The sequence below is a fragment of the Nomascus leucogenys genome, chromosome 22a, assembly GCF_006542625.1.
Source record: "Nomascus leucogenys isolate Asia chromosome 22a, Asia_NLE_v1, whole genome shotgun sequence".
NCBI lineage: Eukaryota > Metazoa > Chordata > Mammalia > Primates > Hylobatidae > Nomascus > Nomascus leucogenys.
In genome coordinates, this window is record NC_044402.1 from 39998386 (window position 1) to 40019194 (window position 20809).

General features: G+C 47.7%; 1 protein-coding gene across 3 annotated transcripts; it reads left to right on the forward strand.

Annotated features, from left to right (window-relative positions):
* The first annotated feature begins 3562 nt into the window (after positions 1–3562).
* On the forward strand, positions 3563–10769 carry PPP1R3E (protein phosphatase 1 regulatory subunit 3E). 3 transcript variants are annotated; one of them, XM_030802584.1, is made up of 4 exons: positions 3563–4325; positions 4641–5101; positions 6898–7038; positions 9216–10769. In XM_030802584.1, exons 1-2 carry the CDS (start codon positions 3909–3911, stop codon positions 5061–5063), a joined length of 840 nt encoding a protein of 279 aa, XP_030658444.1. In that variant the 5' UTR covers positions 3563–3908; the 3' UTR covers positions 5064–5101; positions 6898–7038; positions 9216–10769. The 3 variants fall into 3 exon arrangements, with proteins under 3 accessions (XP_030658444.1, XP_030658442.1, XP_030658443.1); XM_030802582.1 differs by having other exon boundaries at positions 7508–10500; XM_030802583.1 differs by having other exon boundaries at positions 6901–7038; positions 7508–10500.
* Positions 10770–20809: the final 10040 nt, after the last annotated feature.

Consider the following 20809-nt stretch of genomic DNA (forward strand, 5'->3'; position numbering starts at 1 on the left):
AGGCCAGAAAGAGGCAACCCAATTCTCCTATTCTGCTAGCTACCTTTGCTTCTACCTCCAATCCAAGCCTCTGTATTACCACCTGCCCTCATGGTCACTGGAAAAGCAAGGTCTTTTCTGCAGCAATAACAGTAACAACTAGCTGGGTTTGGTGGCTCACACCTGTAATCCCGACACTTTGGGAGGCCAAGGCGGGTGGATCACTTGAGGCCAGGAGTTCAAGACCAGCCTGACCAACATGGCAAAACCCCATCTCTACTAAAAATACAAAAATTAGCCAGCCTGTAATCCCAGCTGCTCAGGGGGCTGAGGCATGAGAATCACTTGAACCCAGGAGGCTGAGATCATGCCACTGCACTCCAGACTGGGTGATAGAATGAGACTCTATCTCAAAAAAAAAAAAAAAGGTAAAAACTAACATATTTTGAGGAGTTATTAGATGCTGTGCTTTTTTTACATGTATATTTTTTCCTTTCACCAATCCTTATGCTGTTTTTTTTTTTTTTTTTTTTTTTTTGAGAAGGAGTCTCGCTCTTTCACCCAGGCTGGAGTGCAATGGCGCGATCTCGGCTCACTGCAGGCTCCGCCCCCCAGGGTTCACGCCATTCTCCTGCCTCAGCCTCCCGTGTAGCTGGGACTACAGGCGCCTGCCACCTCGCCCGGCCAATTTTTTGTATTTTTAGTAGAGACGGGGTTTCACCGTGTTAGCCAGGATGGTCTCGATCTCCTGACCTCGTGATCCGCCCACCTCGGCCTCCCAAAGTGCTGGGATTACAGGCGTGAGCCACCGCGCCCAGCCCCTTATGCTGTTTTATCCTCATTCTATGAATGAGGAAATTCAGGTTTGGAGAGGTTAAGTGATTTGCCCAAAGCCATATACTGATATGTAAGAAGCTAGGACACCCACCTCATGCTGTAACTTTGACACTATTTGCTTCAAGATCACCTCTTGCCTTCGCATAGTCAATACGGTTCTCATAGTCTGAATCCACACCATTTACAAGTCCATACTCAATTCTCTTCTCTATTCTAAACACACAGCCTATTACACTCCTTTATGGCTGTATCCTTTCAACCATCCTCATTTCTTTTTTGCTCTTAGCCTGATCATTCTGGCTGCCACCAGCAAGGTTGCCCCCTTCTTTAGAGAATAACCTAGTCCAAGTCTTCATTTGCACTCCTGGTTTATTTGTTTGTTTGTGAGACGGGTCTCACTCCATGGCCTAAACTGGAGTGCGGTGGTACAATCACAGTTCACTTCAGCTTCCACTGTCTAGGCTCAAGCAATCTTCCCACCTCAGCCTCCCCGGTAGCTGGGACTAGAGGTGTGATGCACCATGCTTGGTTAAATTCATTTTTTATAGAGATAGGGATCTCATTATGTTGCCCAGACTGATCTCAAACTCCTGGGCCAGCTTGATTGTAACATAAATTAATGTATGATTTATTAGACATTAATTTATATGTATAATACATATATTGTATATGTATAATACATATATTATATTGTATATGTATATACAATATATACGTTGTGTATATGTATATACAATATATACATTGTGTATATTGTATCACATATAATGATATGAGAATATATCCATGCATTCTATATATGTGTAAAATTTAAAAAGTCAATATTGCTTTAAAAATGAGTCCTAGCTAAGTAGTATTGCTACAGTCAATACTAGTGTGAATGCATGTAAACAGGAATGAATTGTATAATAATAAGATAACATGTGTCTCATGGTTTATTTTCAACTTAGTCACTTGTGGTTTTACAGTTAAACTATCCTGCTGCTTTAAATTTAAAGACTTCATTTCTACTCTAAGATTCCTTCTTTTAACACTCTGAGGATGTTAACTATTATTATTAAATGTTTTAATCTTTTTTTTTTTTTTTTTTTTTATGAGACGGAGTCTTGCTCTGTCACCAGGCTGGAGTGCAGTGGCGCGATCTCCGCTCACTGCAAGCTCCGCCTCCCAGGTTCACGCCATTCTCCTGCCTCAGCCTCGCCGAGTAGCTGGACTACAGCGCCCACCCACGCCAGCTATTTTTTGTATTTTTTTAGTAGAGACGGGGTTTCACGTGGTTTCGATCTCCTGACCTCGTGATCCGCCCGCCTCGGCCTCCCAAAGTGCTGGGATTACAAGCGTGAGCCACCGCGCCCGGCCTAAATGTTTTAATCTTATATAACCAAGTGGATAAGAGCGTGGACTCTAGAGCTAAACTGTTTAGGTCCTAATCCCACCTCCCCAATTATGAACTATGTGACCCTGGGTAAGAGTCCTCTCCCCTCTCTCCCTCAATTGTCTCATTCCTCTGATGGTTGTATTACATAGGTTAGTATTTGTAAAACCCTTACAACAGTACCTAGCACATTGTAAGTGCTGTATTAGATCAGTAGGAAAGTTAGAAAAAAACTAAAAACACTTCACTTTTTTTTTCACTAATGTAAAAAAAAAAAAAAAAATGAAAGGGGAAAAAGCCAGCTCTGCCCTTCTTGGAAGCTCCCACTGGACCTAGAATTCCACAGTCCCAACTCCAAGAGAGTTGTTGAGTGCTTGTTCATTCAATAATTTGAGTGCCTACCATATACTAAAACTCACCATGAATCAGACAAAACCCCTGCCCTCAAAGGACTTACACTTGGATTAGAAATCAGAACTCCACCACTTTTTTACAGATAAGAACAATGAGTTCAGAGTATGGCTCTGAGTTCAGAGGTGGCTCACGCCTGTAATCCCAGCACTTTGGGAGGCCAAGGCAAGCAGATCACCTGAGGTCAGGAGTTCAAGACCAGCCTGGCCAAGATGGTGAAACCCCGTGTCTACTAAAAATACAAAAATTAGCCAGGCGTGGTGGCGGACGCCTGTAATCCCAGCTACTCAGGAGGCTGAAGCAGGAGAATCGCTTGAACCGCGGAGGCGGAAGTTGCAGTGAGCCAAGATCATGCCACTGCACTCCAGCCTGGGCGACAGAGCGAGACTCCATCACACACACACGAGAACACTGAGTCCAGAGAAGTTATGCCTTGCTTGCTCAAGGTCACTAGAAGCTAGGTCTTCCCGCAGTTCTCAATTCGGGTGCCATATTCTCACCTTCTATGAAAGACTCTACCTAGCTTTCATGACCTTTCCTTCTTTGCACCCACCACCACCCCCTGCCTAAACCAGGAGCCTAGGTTTCAGAAAACAGTGAACCCCAAAGATAAAGTCACATGCTGGGCGTTTTGAACCTTCCCCTGCAAGAAAATGAAAGGTTATTTTTTCTTCCCGGCGTTAACCTTTCCTGTGCTGTGCCGGAAAAGTTGAGGACTTCTTACATTTTATTATTATTATTATTATAGAGATTAGGGGTCTCACTATGACGCCCAGGCTGGTATTGAACTCCAGGCTTCAAGCGATCCTCCCACCTCGGCCTCCCAAAGTGTTGGGATTAGAGGCGTGAGCCATCGCGTCTGGTCCGTGGATTTTTTTTAAAAAGGTTGAGTAGCCTCACTCGGGACCGAAAAGGTGGAGTCCCCGCCCCGTGGTGCGGCAGGGAAGACAAGCGGAGCCACCTGTCAGAGGGCTGTGGGCGGGGGCGCCCGGGCCGTGAGGGCCTTGGAACCGGAGGGTGAGAGCCGTTGAGCGCACGCTCAGAGCAGACCGCTAGCAGGAGGCAGGATGTGACAGTCTAAGACCCTGGAAGCTGACGGCCAGAGGGAGGGAAGGTTGGTCACAGAGGAGAGGCAAAGCAACGGGAGGTGGAGGATCCTGGAGGTGACTGCAAGGAGAATACGCAGCAGCGAGGGGCTGCAGAAGCGGACCCAGCGACTTCTGCGCCGACGCGGGGCGAGCGGGAGAGAGGAAGAGAGGGGAGCGCGGTGGCGCTGCGAGCTGGCCTCGCCGGGGAAGGGGCTGCTATGTCCCGTGAGCGGCCCCCGGGCACCGACATTCCGCGCAACCTGAGCTTTATCGCCGCGCTAACGGAGCGCGCCTACTACCGCAGCCAGAGGCCCAGCCTCGAGGAGGAGCCGGAGGAGGAGCCAGGCGAGGGCGGGACGCGGTTCGGGGCCCGATCCCGCGCTCACGCACCGAGTCGGGGCCGCCGAGCCCGCTCTGCACCAGCCGGAGGCGGCGGGGCCCGGGCGCCCCGCAGCCGTAGCCCAGACACCCGCAAGAGAGTGCGTTTCGCCGACGCACTGGGGTTGGAGCTGGCTGCCGTGCGCCGCTTCCGTCCCGGTGAGCTGCCCCGGGTGCCCCGTCACGTGCAGATCCAATTGCAGAGGGACGCCCTCCGACACTTCGCGCCCTGCCAGCCCCGCGCCCGCGGCCTCCAGGTAGGCGGCAGGGGCACCTCCCCTCCTGGGGACCTCCTCCAGTCGGCCGCAGCGGGCGTGTGGGAGTGGATTTGCCAAACAGCACCCATCTCCATCCCATCCCTGGGCTTGCGCCTGCCCATCCCTTTTGGGGACCCAATCTGCAAGTGGCTCTAGGCCACCCTGGCAGCTGGGCCGCACTCTGCCGGCCTGGACGCCGGGGTCGGCCTCTGATTGGTCCAGTGCCTTCCTCTGACACCGCCCCCTGTCTCTCCCCTCTCGGCCCTGGGCTCTCTCCGCCCTGGGCTCCCTCCTCCCGCTTCTTCTTTCCCCCAGGAGGCGCGCGCCGCCCTGGAGCCGGCCAGCGAGCCCGGCTTCGCCGTCCGCTTGCAGGCGCAGCGCATCTGCCTGGAACGCGCCGAGGCGGGCCCGCTGGGCGTGGCCGGGAGCGCGCGCGTGCTGGACCTGGCCTACGAGAAGCGCGTGAGCGTGCGCTGGAGCGCCGACGGCTGGCGGAGCCAACGCGAGGCGCCAGCCGCCTACGCCGGTCCGGCCCCGCCCCCGCCGCGCGCCGACCGCTTCGCCTTCCGCCTGCCCGCGCCGCCGATTGGGGGCGCCCTGCTCTTCGCCTTGCGCTACCGTGTGACAGGTCACGAGTTCTGGGACAACAACGGCGGCCGTGACTATGCTCTGCGTGGGCCCGAGCACCCGGGCAGTGGCGGAGCCCCGGAGCCCCAGGGCTGGATCCACTTTATCTGAGACGAGGCGCCTGCGGCCGACGGCGGAAAACACCAAAGGCACCCGGGGGCGGGGCGACCCGATGTGGCGGGGAGGAATAGGAGAGACCAGGATTGGCGGGAGCGGTCCAAGGGAGTCAAGCCGGGGAGGGCGAAAAGGGTGGGAAAATCAGGGGCGTGGGGGCGGGGCGACTGAGCGGAACCAGAGAAGCTCCGGGAGATCCGGGTGTTAAAAGCTGGTTGGATGTGAGTGGAAGGAACCCAGAATATAGGAGGAAGGAGACCCGAAACGGCCCCGGAGGGATTAGAAAAAAAGGAAAAGAATGGGGATGATGGTGGCCTTCCCTTCAGTGAGTGGGCACTGGGAGAAAGGGAGGAGGTCCATCAGGCCTAGACGGTTGAAGGTTAAGAACGTTTTGGAGATGGAGGAGGTATGATGTGAAGTAGCCCACCCAGTCGAAGGCATTTACATTGCTAGCGCATTCCCTCTTCTTACCGGCCTTTTCCACCTCAGATCCCCCTGTCCTATCCATCCTAGCTTTAACTCAGCCATAATTGCCTTGTTAATCCCAGGAACCTGGCCACTGCTCCTTGGTCCTTGGCATTACGACGGTATTCCCTTGTCATCTCTGACAGTTCCTGGCTGCGGTGTCCGCGGACTGGCTGGGGAGTGATGACAGGTAGCCATCAGAGCTTCAGCCTCCAGGCAGCTTTAGGGATTAAAACGGAGGCCAAAGCAATTCCAGACCTGTTTTTATAGCCAAATACTGAGCCTCAGGGGTTGTACACTCAGGGGCTTCCAGGAAAATGCCAGCCTTACTTTTCTGGGGTGCCTTTTAATAACCTCCAAGCACTTTATGGACTGTTTGTCGAGGGACGGTGAATCAGGAGAATCACTATTCTGATTTCCTTTGTCTCCGAAGAGGAAGTCCCTGACTAGCTATATAACTTTGGGCAAGTTACTTCTCACCTCTTTGTGCCCCAGTGTTTTCCTTGGGAAACCGGATTTAGGTTAGATGATCTTTTAAGGCTCCTTGTATGATATTTTGTGATCTGTACATGGCAGAGTATAGATTAGAAGCCACATTTTCCAACCCAGTGCTGTGGTTCAGAATACATAGCACCCCAAGCATCTGGCTGGGGCCGAGGATGGGTCCTCCAGTTTTTGACACGGATGTTCCAGAGCCCAGGAAGCATCCCATAACTAACCTTCAGCCCCACCCCCACCCCAGCGTATTCCAGAGCCGCTTCCAAACCACAGCCTATCCTCTGCTCTATTTCGCTCTTGCCCTCACAGACTTTCAGCCTCCATGCTCTGAGACAGCTGTGGATAGGTACATCTCTGTTGGTGAAAATGATGCTTAAGAACCCCAAAGATTAAAGGAAACAATGTTAAGAGCTTTTGTGAGGATAAAAGATAATGGGTGTATGGAATAGAAACATTTCAAATGAAGGATCAAAGCATTTCAATCAATCCACTTGGTTGTAAAACAAAAACAAAACCAAAAAAAAACCAAAGCAACTTGAATAGTAAATGGCACCAGAAGATGGCAGTCTGCTCCATAACCAGAGCAAGTGCAGTGGGAAAGCTGGACTCTCATACCCACTCACATTCATGCCTTATATAAGCCTCTCCTCCTGGTTAACCTTAACAGGGAAGTGATTCCTCTGCTGGTTGCTGTTTTTCCTTTTCTCTTACCCTATTCCTAACCTCTTTGCTTCTCTCTTTCTTTCCTTGTGTCTCCCTTCTCATCACTTTTTTCTTTTAACATATAGGGTATTTGCCTTCATTTTGTTTATTTCCATTTGTTTCCTTCTTCATTCTTGTTCATCTCTGCTATTCCTTCTCCCTCCAGAAGGGATGGAAACCCTATTTTCTTTTCTCCAAGACCATGGTTGGTCTACTTCCCTCACTCGGGCTCCTTGACAGTCTTCTAGAAGAGAGAAGGAGGAAAAGAAGCAGTTCCTGATGTTACAAATGAACAAGGATCTCCCAGGTAACCAGCTCCCCACACCCATTTCTGTTACTAATTTCTCAAATTTCTGGTTCCCCTTCTTCCTTATCACTGAGTGAAAGGGGACAGGCATGTACATGTGCCCATACATGTATTCAGAATAGAGTGTGGGGGCAGGGGCAGTAGTTCATGCCTGTAATCCCAGCACTTTGGGAGGCTGAGGCAGGTGGATCATTTGAGGTCAGGAGTTCAAGACCAGCCTGGCCAACATACTGAAACCCTGTCTCTACTAAAAATAAAAAAATTAGCCGGGCATGGTGATTCATGCCTGTAGTCCCAGCTACTCGGGAGGCTGAGGCAGGAGAATCACTTTAACGGGGAGACAGAGGTTGCAGTGAGCTGAGATTACACCACTGCACTCCAGCCTGGGTGACAGAGTGAGACTCCGTCTCAAAAAAAAGAATAGAGTATGGGGCTTGTTGGCTTGTTACCATGCCCCTCCTGTCCACAGCCTTAGTCTTTGAGAAAAGATGGCTGAAAGAGAGGAACTCTCCAAGTCATTCCGCAAACAAATGCCCATTTAAACATCATCCTTGTGAAGAAAACAGGAAGAATGTCATGCACCATGTGGATCACCTTCAGTTCAAAGTTGCAGCAAAGTGAACAAAGAAACTACTGGAAGCCACCCAGCAATGCACTGTTTAGTCATCAATTAGGAGCCCACGGGAGGATAATAGGGAGACTGGGTGGAGGCTCAGTGTGTAATAATCTCTTGTCTGATGTATGTGTGTCACTGCCATGTCGTATTAACAATAGTGAGGGCTCACATTTACTTAACACTTGTGTGCTCAAATCTGATTTTTTTTTCTTTCCAGAACTATGACTCGATCATAAAATCTGTTTTGTTTGCATGCATGCCCAAAACAATCCTATGAGTAGAACATTATCATTATCTCTGTTTTAGAGATGAGGAAACAGGCTCAGAGAAGCTCAGTAATTTGTTCAAGATTGCACAGCTAGTAAATGGCAGAAGTAGGATTGTGAACCCAGGGAATCTCCAGAGCCTCTGTGTAACCATGACGTTATATTTTTTTCCTCTTTAAAAACAAAATTAAAAACCTTGCTATAATCTCTTATTAGGAAAAGATCATAGTTTCTGATTGTGCTCTGCCTTCCCATCCTGCCAATCTCCTGGACTGGCTTGGAGAAGACAGGGGGCCCCCAAGCTTCATCTTTGACTCAAAGGAATTTGCTGCTGTCTCCTGTGTCAGTGTCCCATCTGTGCAGGATCAGCACGGGACCCCCGCTCACCTGCCTACTTACACTCTAGCCTTTCCATGCATTGGAGTTCTCTCCTGACCCTAGCCAGCGCTCCACACCTGTTCGTGTGCCACCTCCCTCCCTCTTCCCCCACTGGCCTTGAACAGACAAACCCCCTAGGGATGTTGCCACTAGGTTGGGTCCATGACTAGGACACCTGCTAGAGGGTCTGTGCTTGGGCCTTTTCTAGGAATCCTGATGTTACTGGGTAAGTGCCAACTCTGTGGGCAGAATGCTAATGATAATCCTGTTCCCTAACCTCTTTCTCTCAGAAGTACCCTGGCTCACTCTCCCCAATCTCAGCTTTATAGAACAACATTTTGGTCTTGATTATTCCCATATCGAGATGCCCCAGGGCTTGGGTAAGCTGTTAGTTTCCCCACTGCCTCAAGACTGGGTCTGGCTGAGCTACTTTCTTATGCACACAAATAATGGGTGTCTCCTTGGAACCTGACGCATAACTATCAGTGCTACCAAGGCTTGTAAAATAGGGAAGAAACTAATATTTCTTGAGTGGCTTCTGAGTGCCTGGTTCTTTCGCGGCTCTCTGGAGAGATTCCTTGTCCCGATGCCTTTGGTGTGTACTCCTCTCCCAGGACTTCAGCAGAGATTTTCCCAGCGCCCTGGCTTTTCCTCACCTTGGGTTGGGCTGATCTGGCACTACCACAAACCCCGCCATCTGGAAATCAACCAAGGTTAGGCAGTATGCCCTTTCTATCTTGCACTGCTCTTCCAAAACTTCCATCTGTATTTCTCACACCCCCAGTAAGCAAAGCTGAGTGTGCCTGGACAGAGCTGCATCCGCTGCTTTCTCCCAGCAGGTGCAGTCTAATCTGACACGGGGAACGCTAGGAGTTTAGCGGAATCTTCAGCCACCCTATTAATGTGTTACGCATTAGGCATTGTGGTGGAAACTCCTCTGACGGCTCATGACTATATGAAGAGGAACAATTTGGAATATAACATGTCAGCCGTGGACTGGGAAGTGCCATAAGAGAAAACACTACCAGGGTCATAGGCTTGGGTCCTTGAGGCAACCCAGCAGGAACACTGTTGCCCATTCCTCTCATCCAGACTGCAGGTATCTTCCCACACCTACTGTCCCATAGCCTCCTTCCTGTTTTTTTGTTTGTTTGTTTTTCTTTGTGAATGTAGAAAAACATTTCATTATGAGCCCTAGCTCCTCAATTTTCCATCTAACACCCACATTCCCTTGTTTCTAACTGCTATGTTTTTTCTGGAGCCTGCTGGGATCTTTGCAGTTTGCAGGTCGTAGAATCAGACCTGAAAAGGCTTCTCTTCAGATGTCATTGGCTCCTGGCTCCTTTACAGATGAGAACACAGGTCCAGAGGTGAGAAATGACTCTAGCAGGGTCATAGAATTTGTTAGTGCAGCTCAAGATGGGACTTAAACTCAGGCCTCCTGATCACATCCCATTCCCAGGCTAGGAAACAGGCCTCTGCTGGGTGTGGTGGTTCATACCTGTAATCGCAACACTTTGGGAGGCTGAGACAGGAGCGTTGCTTGAGCCCAGGAGTTCGAGACCAGCCTGAGCGACATAGTGGGACCCTGTCTCTACAAAAATTTTAAAAATTAGCTGGGCATGGTGGCACACGTCTGTAGTCCCAGCTACTCGGGAAGCTGAGACAGGAGGATCTCTTGAGCTCAGGAGTTGGAGGATACTGAGCTATGATCGCACCACTACACTCCAGCTTGGTGACAGTGAAACCCTCCAAAAAAAAAAGAGGTCTCCACACAAACCCGTGATTTTTCATGGCAAGGGATAACATCAGAAATGTTTCATTTTCTTTTATTAGTTTCCATTCCTTTCCCCATCCAGGCATAAAGAGAAACAAAAGACAATGATAATATTCTCTGTGTCCTCAGCTTTGGCACTTTTGTTGATGTTGCTAAGGAGCAGTGACCTTGCTAAAAAGACTGAATAATCCACCCACTGAATAGCTAACCTGGGGGGGAAATGAAAATTTCCTATGTGAATCTCCCCAAATCCATTGTTGTCACCAGGCCCTCCCAGAGCCTCCTCAGTTCCTTCACAGTGCAACCCTGTGTACTTGGCCCTCAACTCAATAGTATTGTGCCTCACTTCGCCTTCCATGGGCAACTGCCCTCCCTTCTGGACATAAAACCTCATATTTTAAATAAAGTTGAAATATGAAAAGAAAGTATGTCATAAGATATTCAGAAGTATTGTGTGTTTGGGGCTAAGGGCAGCAAGAGACTGAGAGGCAGGATTCCCTCCTTGACTCAATTTCTCGGTCACCTTGTTTTTTTTGTGTGTGTGTGTCCAGAAAAATTTAATAAGTTTGCTTAAATTATTATAAAGTTGAACCACTGAAATGTTCACTGAAACATTTTGACTTGCATTAATGCTTTACTTCCCCACCCACATTTACATTAAAAATTCACACACAAATGAAAATTGAAAAACTGACAACACCTGACTTCTGTCTCCTATTTTTCTGCTCACAGTCATATACTTAGGTACCTTTTGACCCCATGGCGAAAAAATACCTAACATTCAGAACTACCAATGAGAGGAAGCAGAGACTTTTTTTTTTTTAAGAATGAAGTTTCCCCCATCATAATGGATTCTTAAGCACATTCTTCACGCATGCGGCGTGCTAGCTGGATGTCTTTTGACATAGGTGTTACATGTTTGGCATGGATAACACACAGGTTGGTGTCTTCAAAAGGCCAACCAGATAGGCTTTGCTTGCCTCCTGCAAAGCACCACTAAGCTGCACTCTGGAACGGCAGATCTGTCTTAAAGTCCTGAGCAATTTCTCACACCAGATGCTGGAAGGGAAGTTTGTGAATCAGTTCAGTAGATGTCTGATAATGTCTAATTTCACGGAGTGCCACAGTACCAGGCCTGTAATGACGAGGTTTCTTCCCCCTCCAGTAGAGGGCGCACTCTTGTGAGCAGTTTTTTTGTTGGGGGAAGGGGGGTGTGTGTGTTGCTTTTTGTTTTTTGTTTTTTGTTTTTTTCCTGAGAGTCTTGCTGTCGCCCAGGCTGGAGTGCAATGGCGAGATCTCGTCTCGCTGCAACCTCCGCCTCCCGGGTTCAAGTGATTCTCCTGCCTCAGCCTCCGGAGTAGTGGGATTACAGGTGCGTGCCACCACGCCTGGCTAATTTTTATATTTTTAGTGGAGACGGGGTTTCACCATGTTGGCTAGGCTGGTTTCGAACTCCTGACCTCAGATGATCCACCCGCCTCGGCCTCCCAAAGTGCTGAGATTACAGGCGTGAGCCATGCGCCTGGCCCCCAGTTTTTGTATTTTTTTAGTAGAGTCGGGGTTTTGCCATGTTGGGCAGGCTGGTGTCGGACTCCAGGCCCCAAGTGATCCACCCGCCTCGGCCTCCTGAAGTGCTGGAATTACACGCGTGAGCCACCTCGCCCAGCCGGAGCAGCTTTTGTAGCCAGTTGCTTCCTGGGTGCTTTACCTTCAGTCAATTTGTGAGCAATCTGCTTTGTGTGAGACTGTGAGAGAGACCTCCTTACTTACTCCCCTTCTTCAGCTAGAGCTCAGGGAGCTAGAGATGGTCCTGGTTAGAGAGCTACCTTATTTCCTAAAAGTCCTATTCTCATTCTGCTGGAGTCCCCTCTGGCTATGCAAATGCTGAGGGGAAGGAGTTTTGGAGGATTCAGGCAGTCCTGATGTAAGACACTCCTAACAGGATCCTATCATCATTTTGGGTAGTGGGAAATTTACCAGGGCCCAGCTCTTCTCTGGAACCCAGCACCAACTGCTTTAACTAACAGTTAAAGGGAAGAGCTTGGGAAAAGCCCTGCGTTTCTCCTTGGGTGGGGGAATCCTTCCTTAAGAAGACCATCTGAGTTACATTCTGCTGCTGCTGCTGCTTTCTTTCTTTTCTTTTCATTTTTCTTTTTTTTTTTTTTTTTTTGAGACAGAGTCTCACTCTGTCGCTAGGCCAGAGTGCAGTGACGCAGTCTCGGCTCACTGCAACCTCCGTCTCCCGGCTTCAAGCGATTCCCCGGCCTCAGCCTCCCGAGTAGCTGGGACTACAGGCATGTGCCACCACGCCCAGCTAATTTTTGTATTTTTAGTAGAGACGGGGTTTCACCATGTTGGCCAGGATGGTCTCTATCTCTTGACCTCGTGATCCGCCCACCTCGGCCTCCCAAAGTGTTGGGATTACAGGCGTGAGCCACTGCACCCGGCCTACATTCTGCTTCTTAAGTGCTGGATGGAAGAGCAAAGCCCTTATCAAGTGCAACCCCCTAAGGCAAAGGAGGAGAAATATGGAAAGGAAAAGCAAAGACATCTGCCTAATTCAGAATGGAGTGTTACATTATAAAAGGAGGGAGTCCTTGAAAAAGATTAAGTTCTAACAGGATTGACTTCTACATCACCTGAATAATGAAAGAATCCAATTACCCTCAAAGTAATTAGAATGTTCCTAATAGGGAAGCCCTACCCTGAGAATAACAGATGCCTCCTCATTACATCATAATGGCCAAGTTGTGATGTTGGCACAGAGCACGTACTCTTCACTAAGTGTTGTAAGTGAAACAAGATATGCTGAAGAGCAGAATCAGCATGAGGAGCAGACAACCCAGAAGAGGTAAGTGGGTTCTCTCCATGGCTTATTGTCCAGGGTCTCTGTGGCCCCAACCTCATTGCAGACTTCTCACATTTTAATTTGGGGTTAGGTGTGTCTAAACTCTTTTCTCCACTAACCCTCAATGCAGCTTTTGCTATCCCAAGTCTATCCAAAGTCCTCAATCACTGCAGTTCTTACTAATCAGCTCTCCAGCTCTGATATTTCTTAGGAGACACAGCACAGGGTATTGGAGTATGATTTCCCCAGATGGCACAGAAACTCCCCATATCCACTTGGTTAGTCCCAGGGGTAGATCCAGGTTTTTGGGTGCCTGAAGTGTGCAACTTTTGGAGCCCCCTTTAAGAAAAATAAATACAAGATTAGGGGGGAAAAGTGAATATTTGTTTTAGAATGAGAAAAGCTGTCAACAAATAATTTTTTTAAAAGCTGTCAAAAATTGTCTACCCAACAAACCTATATATTGCTCTACATTTTTTAAGCTGCCTGCTCTTTGATAGCCTTTTCATGTGATGATTATGTTTTCCTAAAGAGAAAAGTAATTCAGTCTTCCAGAAAGATTGATCATATTTCAAAAATTCCGCCCCCCCCTTTTTTAATTTTTTAGTTATTTTATTTTATTTTATTTTATTTTATTTTATTTTTTTGAGCCAGGGTCTCACTGTGTCACCCAGGCTGGAGTGCAGTGACGAAATCACAGCTCACTATATTCTCAACCTCCTGGGCCCAAGTGAGTCTCCCACCTCAGCCTCCCAAGTAGCTGGGATCGCAGTCATGCGCTACCACGGCTAATTTTTTTTTTTGTTTTTTGTTTTTTGTTTTTTGTTTTTTTTTTTTGAGGAAATGAGATTTTGCCATGTTGCCCGGGCTGGTCTCAAACTCCTGAACTCAATCGATCTGCCTGCCTCGGCCTCCCAAAGTGCTGGGATTACAGGAATGAGCCACTGCCCTTGGCCTTTTTTTTTTTTTTTTTTTTTTTTTTTTTGAGACAGAGTCTCGCACTGTTGCCCAGGCTGGAGTGCAGTGGTGCAATCTTGTTTCACTGCAAGCTTCACTTCTCGGGTTCACGCCATTCTTCTGCCTCAGCCTCCTGAGTAGCTGGAACTACAGTCGCCCACCACCATGCCTGGCTAATTTTTTGGTATTTTTAGTAGAGACAGGGTTTCACTGTGTTAGCCAGGGTGGTCTCGATCTCCTGACCTCGTGATCTGCCTGCCTTGGCCTCCCAATTTTTTTTTTTTTTTTGACAGAGCGAGAGACAGGATCTCGCTGTGTTGCCCAGGTGATCCTCCTGCCTCAGTCTCCGAAGTGCTGGGATTACAGACATGAGCCATGCACCAGGCCACATTTTTTAAATTCTTGATAGTTTACAAAAATTTTATCTTCACACCTTGTAAGTGATAATGTCACAAATTTTTAGGATTTTTGTCAAACTTGTAGTGTTTCAAATTTGTAATAGTGTCATATACTATTTGAATTGGTGACATTATTTCTGGAAGCTATGCGTATTAGTTTACTAGGGCTGCCATGGCAAAATAGCACAGGTTGGGTGACTTGAACAACAAATTTATTTTCTCAGTTCTGAAAGCTAGATGCTCAAGATCAAGGTGTTGGGGGAGTTGCTTTTTTCTGAGGTCTCTCCTTGGCTTCTAAATGGCTATCTTCTCCCTGTGCCTTCACATGCTCTTTCTTCTGTGTACACATACACACCTGTGTCCAAATTTCCTCTCATAAGGACACCAGTGACACTGTATTAGAATCCACCCTATAGACCTCATTTTATTATTTTATTTTGAGATGGGGTCTCGCTCTGTCACTCAGACTGGAGAACAGTGGTGTGATAACGTTTCACTGAAGCCTCCGTCTCCTGGGCTCAAGCAATCCTCCCACCTCAGTCTCCCAAGTAGCTGGGACTACAGGCACACATCATCACACTGGGCTAATTTTTTATTTTCTGTAGAGACAGGGGACGGGGTCTCTCTGTGTTGCTCAGGCTGGTCTCAAACTCCTGGGCTCAAGTGATCCTCCCGCCTTGGCCTCCCATAGTGCTGGGATTACAGGTGTGAGCCACCGCGCCCGGATCCTGAAGACCTCATTTTAACACAGTTACCTCTTTAAAGATCTTATCTCCAAACACGGTTACATTTTGAAGTACTAGGGGTTAAGACTTTAACATGAATTTTTGGGGGGATATAGTTCAGTTCATAACATTATAACTACATGGGGATAATTTATTCACAGAAGTAACTGCAAAGCACTTAAGTATACCTACTAAACCCACACTAAATGTATTCCTGCCCGGCACAGTGGCTCATGCCTCTAATCCCAACACTTTGGGAGGCCAAGGTGGGCAGATTGCTTGAGCTCAGGAGTTTGAGACCAATCTGAGCCACAAAAAAGTATAAAAATTAGCCAGGTGTGGCGGTGTGCTTGTAGTCCCAGCTACTTGGGAGGCTGAAGTGGGAGGATCACCTGAGCCTGGGGAGGTCAAGGCTGCACTGTGCCATGGTCGAACCAATGCACTTCGGCCTGGGGGACAGAGTGAGACCCTGTCTCAAGAAAAAAATATATATATATTACCAACTCCCATAGCCAATTCCAAAATGTCCATGGCTTTTCCTCTGCCACCTGACCAAAGGAGACGTGATGGAGGGGAAATCATAAAGGAAAAAGATCTCAATCTTTTTTTTTTTTTTTTTTTTTGCCTTTTAATGGGGAACAGGTGGTGTTTGGTTACATGGATAAGTTCTTTAGCGGTGATTTCTGAGATTCTGGTGCACCCATCACCTGAGCAGTGTACACTGCAAACAATGTGTAGTCTTTTTTTTTTTTTTTTTTTTTTTTTTTTTTAAGACAGAGTTTCACTCTTGTTGCCCAGGCTGTAGTGCAATAGCTCGATCTCAACTCACTGCAACCTCCGCCTCCTGGGTTCAAGCGATTCTCCTGCCTCAGCCTCCTGAGTATCTGGGATTACAGGCATGCGCCACTACGCCCAGCTAATTTTGTATTTTTAGTACAGACAGGGTTTCACCATGTTGGCCAGGCTTGTCTTGAACTACTGACCTCAGATGATCCGCCCACGTCGGCCTCCCAAAGTGCTGGGATTACAGGCGTGAGCCACTGCGCCCGGCCCAATGTGTAGTCTTTTATCCCTCACTCCCCTCCTACTCTCTTTCCCCCGACCCCAGTCCCCAAATTCCATTGTATCATTCTTACACCTTTATGTACTCAAATAACTTCTAGGCTTAATTGTTTGTTAAACAATCCAATAGTAAAGATATCCATCTTACCAGAAATGTCTCAGAAGAACAATTTTGTTACTATCTTTAAAAGTGTGCATGCAACTAGAGGAGGAAAAAATACAGTAAACTTTAGCTCAATTAAGTTTGAGGTTGCAGTCAAGAAATATGAAATTATTAATATACTGGGTTTTTCCACTGACTTCTACATCCATAATTGCAGAATAAAAATTAAGATTCAAAAATTTCTCTCTTTTTTTAAATTTTACTTTAAGTTCTGGGCTACATGTGGAGAACGTCCAGGTTTGTTACATAGATAAACATGGGCCATGGTGGTTTGCTGCCCCCGTCAACTCATCATCTAGGAGACCTCAATCTTAACCAATTACCATTTAAATATATCTTTTCAAACTTTACAAAAACCTACGATCATGTTAACACATTGCTGGGGCTCCTCCCATGCTTTGGGTGAGGTCTGTGCAGGGAAGGACTCTGAAACTTTAGATTCCTTAGCTATAGAATAGGGGTGTCCAATTTTTTTGATTCCCTGGGGCCACAGTGGAAGAAGAATTGTCTTGGACCTCACATAAAATACACTAACACTAATGATAGCTGATGAACAACAATAACAACAAAATCACAAAAACTCAAAATGTTTTAAGAAAGTTTATGAATTTGTGTTGGGCTGCATTCAAAGCAGAGCTGTCTTAGGCCACATGTTGAACAAGCTTGCTATAGAGTAAAATGTGCCTCCAGTCAGCTCTGCTAATGTCTCACTCATGAGAAGGGAAAGAAAGCTTTCACTAGAGATGGAGTATTAACATCTCTACAGTGAGGATGACATGAGTCCCCATTCTTTAGCAGTGGTCCCTGGAAGAGCTGGGGGAGATTATTGTCTTGCTAAAGGTGGGACCCTTGTCAGCCTGGACATCTCCCTTCCCTTCACTTCCCCACCCCAGTTCATTCCATCCAAAGCTATAGGGAGAACCACATGGAAGGAGGAGGCTTCAGCCTGCACTCTAGAACTGAGGCAGGACAATTCTTTTCCCTTCCTTGGATTCCCCTTATTCCTAAATCTGTCTTCGATTCTGCCCCCCACTCCTGATTCTTGGCAGTGTCTTTCTGAGACAAGAAAGGTGACTGGACCATCCACCTTTTGTAATTCCAAGCCCATGATTAGTGACATCCAGAGTGACTCATGACATCCAGAGTGACCCCTCCAGGGTCAGGTGTTTGGTTCCCACTGACAGTTCTTACCTGGCTTTCTAGTCAAACATGCATGAATTCCTCTCAGTCATTGCAGTCTCATTGTTTGAATTATGAGGGAATAACCTCTCCACAGGTAACAGAGTTGTTGCTGCTGCCTAAAATGTTTCACTTTTCCCTTCATTACATACAAACCAATGAAGCATTGTGGATAATCATAATTTATCAAAAGGTTTGTATATATCACCAGCCTTGGTTCAAACCCTAAAGGATCAAAAGTATCTAACCTTAAAGCTGATTTATATATGTCTTTCCATTGTTTACCCCATGATGTTTTTTGCCAGATATTAGTTTGAAGGATGTGGGACTGGCTATTAGGAGTTGAGATTGTTACTAAGTGAAGTGAGGGAGGAGAGGAGGCAGGGGCAAATACAGGGATAGCAACAGAAAATAGAGCTCAGTTCTGCAGGACAGATATGATGCCTGGCCACCTTAAAATAGTTCTGTACCTTACAATGCAGCAATTCTGTACCTTAGAATGCAACATTATGATGGCTTCTTGAGGTATGTTAGGAGGGGGAGTGGTGAGGTCTGGGAATACCGGACAAAGTCTGAAAATGTTTTATATTATATATACGGTATTACATTACCTAAGTAGGCAAGTATATTATATATACGGTATTACATTACCTAAGTAGGCAAGAAGAGACTTTTTCAAAGACCAAAGAACAGAAGAGTCACTTTAGACAAGATTGTTTCCAAGTTTTAGGCATGTTTACTAAAGAAAAGTTGTGGGCCGGGCGCAGTGGCTCACACCTGTAATCCCAGCACTTTGGGAGGCCGAGGCGGGCAGATCACGAGGTCAGGAGATCAAGACCATCCTGGCTAACATGGTGAAATCCCGTCTCTACTAAAAATACAAAAACTCAGCAGAGCATGGTGGCGGGTGCCTATAGTCCCAGCTACTTGGGAGGCTGAGGCAGGAGAATGGCATGAACCCGGGAGGTGGAGCTTGCAGTGAGCCGAGGTTGCGCCACTGCACTCCTGCCTGGGCGGCAGAGCGAGACTCTGTCTCAAAAAAAAAAAAAAAAAAGAAAAGAAAAAAAATTGTAATCAGAAAACTTACTGAGGAGTGTAGACTCAGGTCTATAGACCAAAAGCAGCCCTTTAGAAAGATTCAGTCGGGCATGGTGGCTCATGCCTGTAATCTCAGCACTTTGGAGGCGAAGGTAGGTGGATAGCTTGAGCCCAGGAGTTTGAGGCCAGCCTGGCCAACATGACAAAACCCCATCTCTACAAAAAAATACAAAAATTAGTCATGGCAGTGCATGCCTGTAGTCTCAGCTACTCGGGAGGCTGAGGCAGGAGGATTGCTTCGGCCTGGGAGGTCAAGGCTGCCATGAGCCAAGATCGCACCACTGCATTCCAGCCTAGATGACAGAGTGAGACCCAGTCTCAAAAAATAAAAATAAAAATAAATTTTTTTGAAAGGTTTGGACTGCTCTGACGTTATTTTAATTTACAGCTTACATACAGGTAGTGGGGGTTCAGTATGTGCTCAGAAGTTACCTCAAATTTGCTCACAAGTTACATTAAAGCAGAATCACATAAAAGTTTGGGTGTAAGAGTACATTTGGTTATAGATTACAAAGGCAACATCCCTAACCCCATTAGACATCATCTTATGTGCAGGAAAAGGCAAGGACTAGGGTCATTTATCTTTTATTATTATTATTAATAATTTTTAGAGGCAGGGTGTCACTCTGTTGCCTAGGCTGCAGTGCAGTGGTGCAATCATAGCTCACTACAGCCTACAACTCCTGGGCTCAAACGATCCCCCTGCTTCAGCCTCCTGAGTAGCTACAAGTGCACGCCACCAAGTCCAGCTAATTTTTAAATTTTTCTGCAGAGACAGGGACTCGCTATGTTGCCCTCGCTGGTCTTGGATCCTAGCCTCAAGCAATCCTCCCTCTTTGGCCTCCCAAAGCATTGGGATTAGGTTTATGAGCCACCGCGCCCAGCCCATTTATCTTTTAAGGAATATAGTGACTCAGGCAAGAGACATGGAGGACTGTGTGCCCTATCCTGTTTTGTCTTCTTTTTTTTTTTTTTTTTTTTTTTTGAGACGGAGTCTCGCTCTTTCACCCAGGCTGGAGTGCAGTGGCGCAATCTCGGCTCACTGCAGGCTCTGCCCCCCGGGGTTCACGCCATTCTCCTGCCTCAGCCTCCCGCGTAGCTGGGAGTACAGGCGCCCGCCACCTCGCCCGGCTAATTTTTTGTATTTTTAGTAGAGACGGGGTTTCACCGTGTTAGCCAGGATGGTCTCGATCTCCTGACCTCGTGATCCGCCCGCCTCGGCCTCCCAAAGTGCTGGATTACAGGCGTGAGCCACCGCGCCCGGCCTCCTGTTTTGTCTTCAAAGGGTCTTTTCAGAGTCAGAGGGTTTGTGAAATTATGTTGCCAAGCAGAATTGAGCAAGCCTGTCTTCTTACATTTGTTACTTTGTCTCACAGAAGATGGGGAATCCTAAAATACAAATTTTGGCCCATAACTTCATACTGTGTGGGATACTGCTTTGTTGAAGTCCATTTTATTGTAATCCCTTTCTTTCTGTAAGTTAAAAAAAATTTTTTTTGAGACAAGGTCTCGCTATGTTGCCCAGACTGGCCTCGAACTCTTGGAATCAAGTCATTCTCCCATCTCAGTCTTCATCCCTTTCTAGCTAGTGAAAAACAAATACTATGCAGAGCTCCGGGTCCTCTTTTCTACGGCAGGGAGGGGAGCCTGAGGGTCTGGTAGGTCCCAATGAGGTGACTGCTCCAGCACTTCGTCTTTGGGAACATCTGTCTGGTGCCAGTTTGACCCGGGGAACGGCCTAAGTCACCCGCAGGCTCCTAAGGTCCTCGTCTTTCCAGGTGGCAAGACATCTGATCCATCTCGAGAACAAGTTCCCGGTTGCTTTAGGCGCTTTGTTACAGCTGACGCTGCTGGTGGCGGTTGGGCTCTCGGCTGGGAAAGGCGCAGCTCGTTTGTATGGCTCGGGAGGGGGCACGGAAAAGGTCTTCCTGGAGGGCTTCCTTCAGAAGGAAACAAATTGGGAGTTGTTGGCGGTCCAGACAGTTCAGCAAAGTGCAGTATCCCTCCTTGGGGAATTTCGGAAGGATCCCGGCCCGGTGTACTCCAAAGGTCTGGCGCCGATAGGTCGAGGGTAGGGGGAGGTACCATGCAGTGCAGCTTGGCCCCAGGGGACATCTTCCTTGCCCCACGCATCCAATAGATGACCCCAGCTGAGGCCCACGCAGCCAATACCCGACTTCAGCCGAGACCCACGCAGCCAATGGCCAGCCCAGTGCGCTTCGCCCGTGCCCGCCCGCCTGCGCCCACCAATCAGGACTCGGGCCACCTTGGCACCGCCTCTGGACGCCCACCCCACCCATCCGC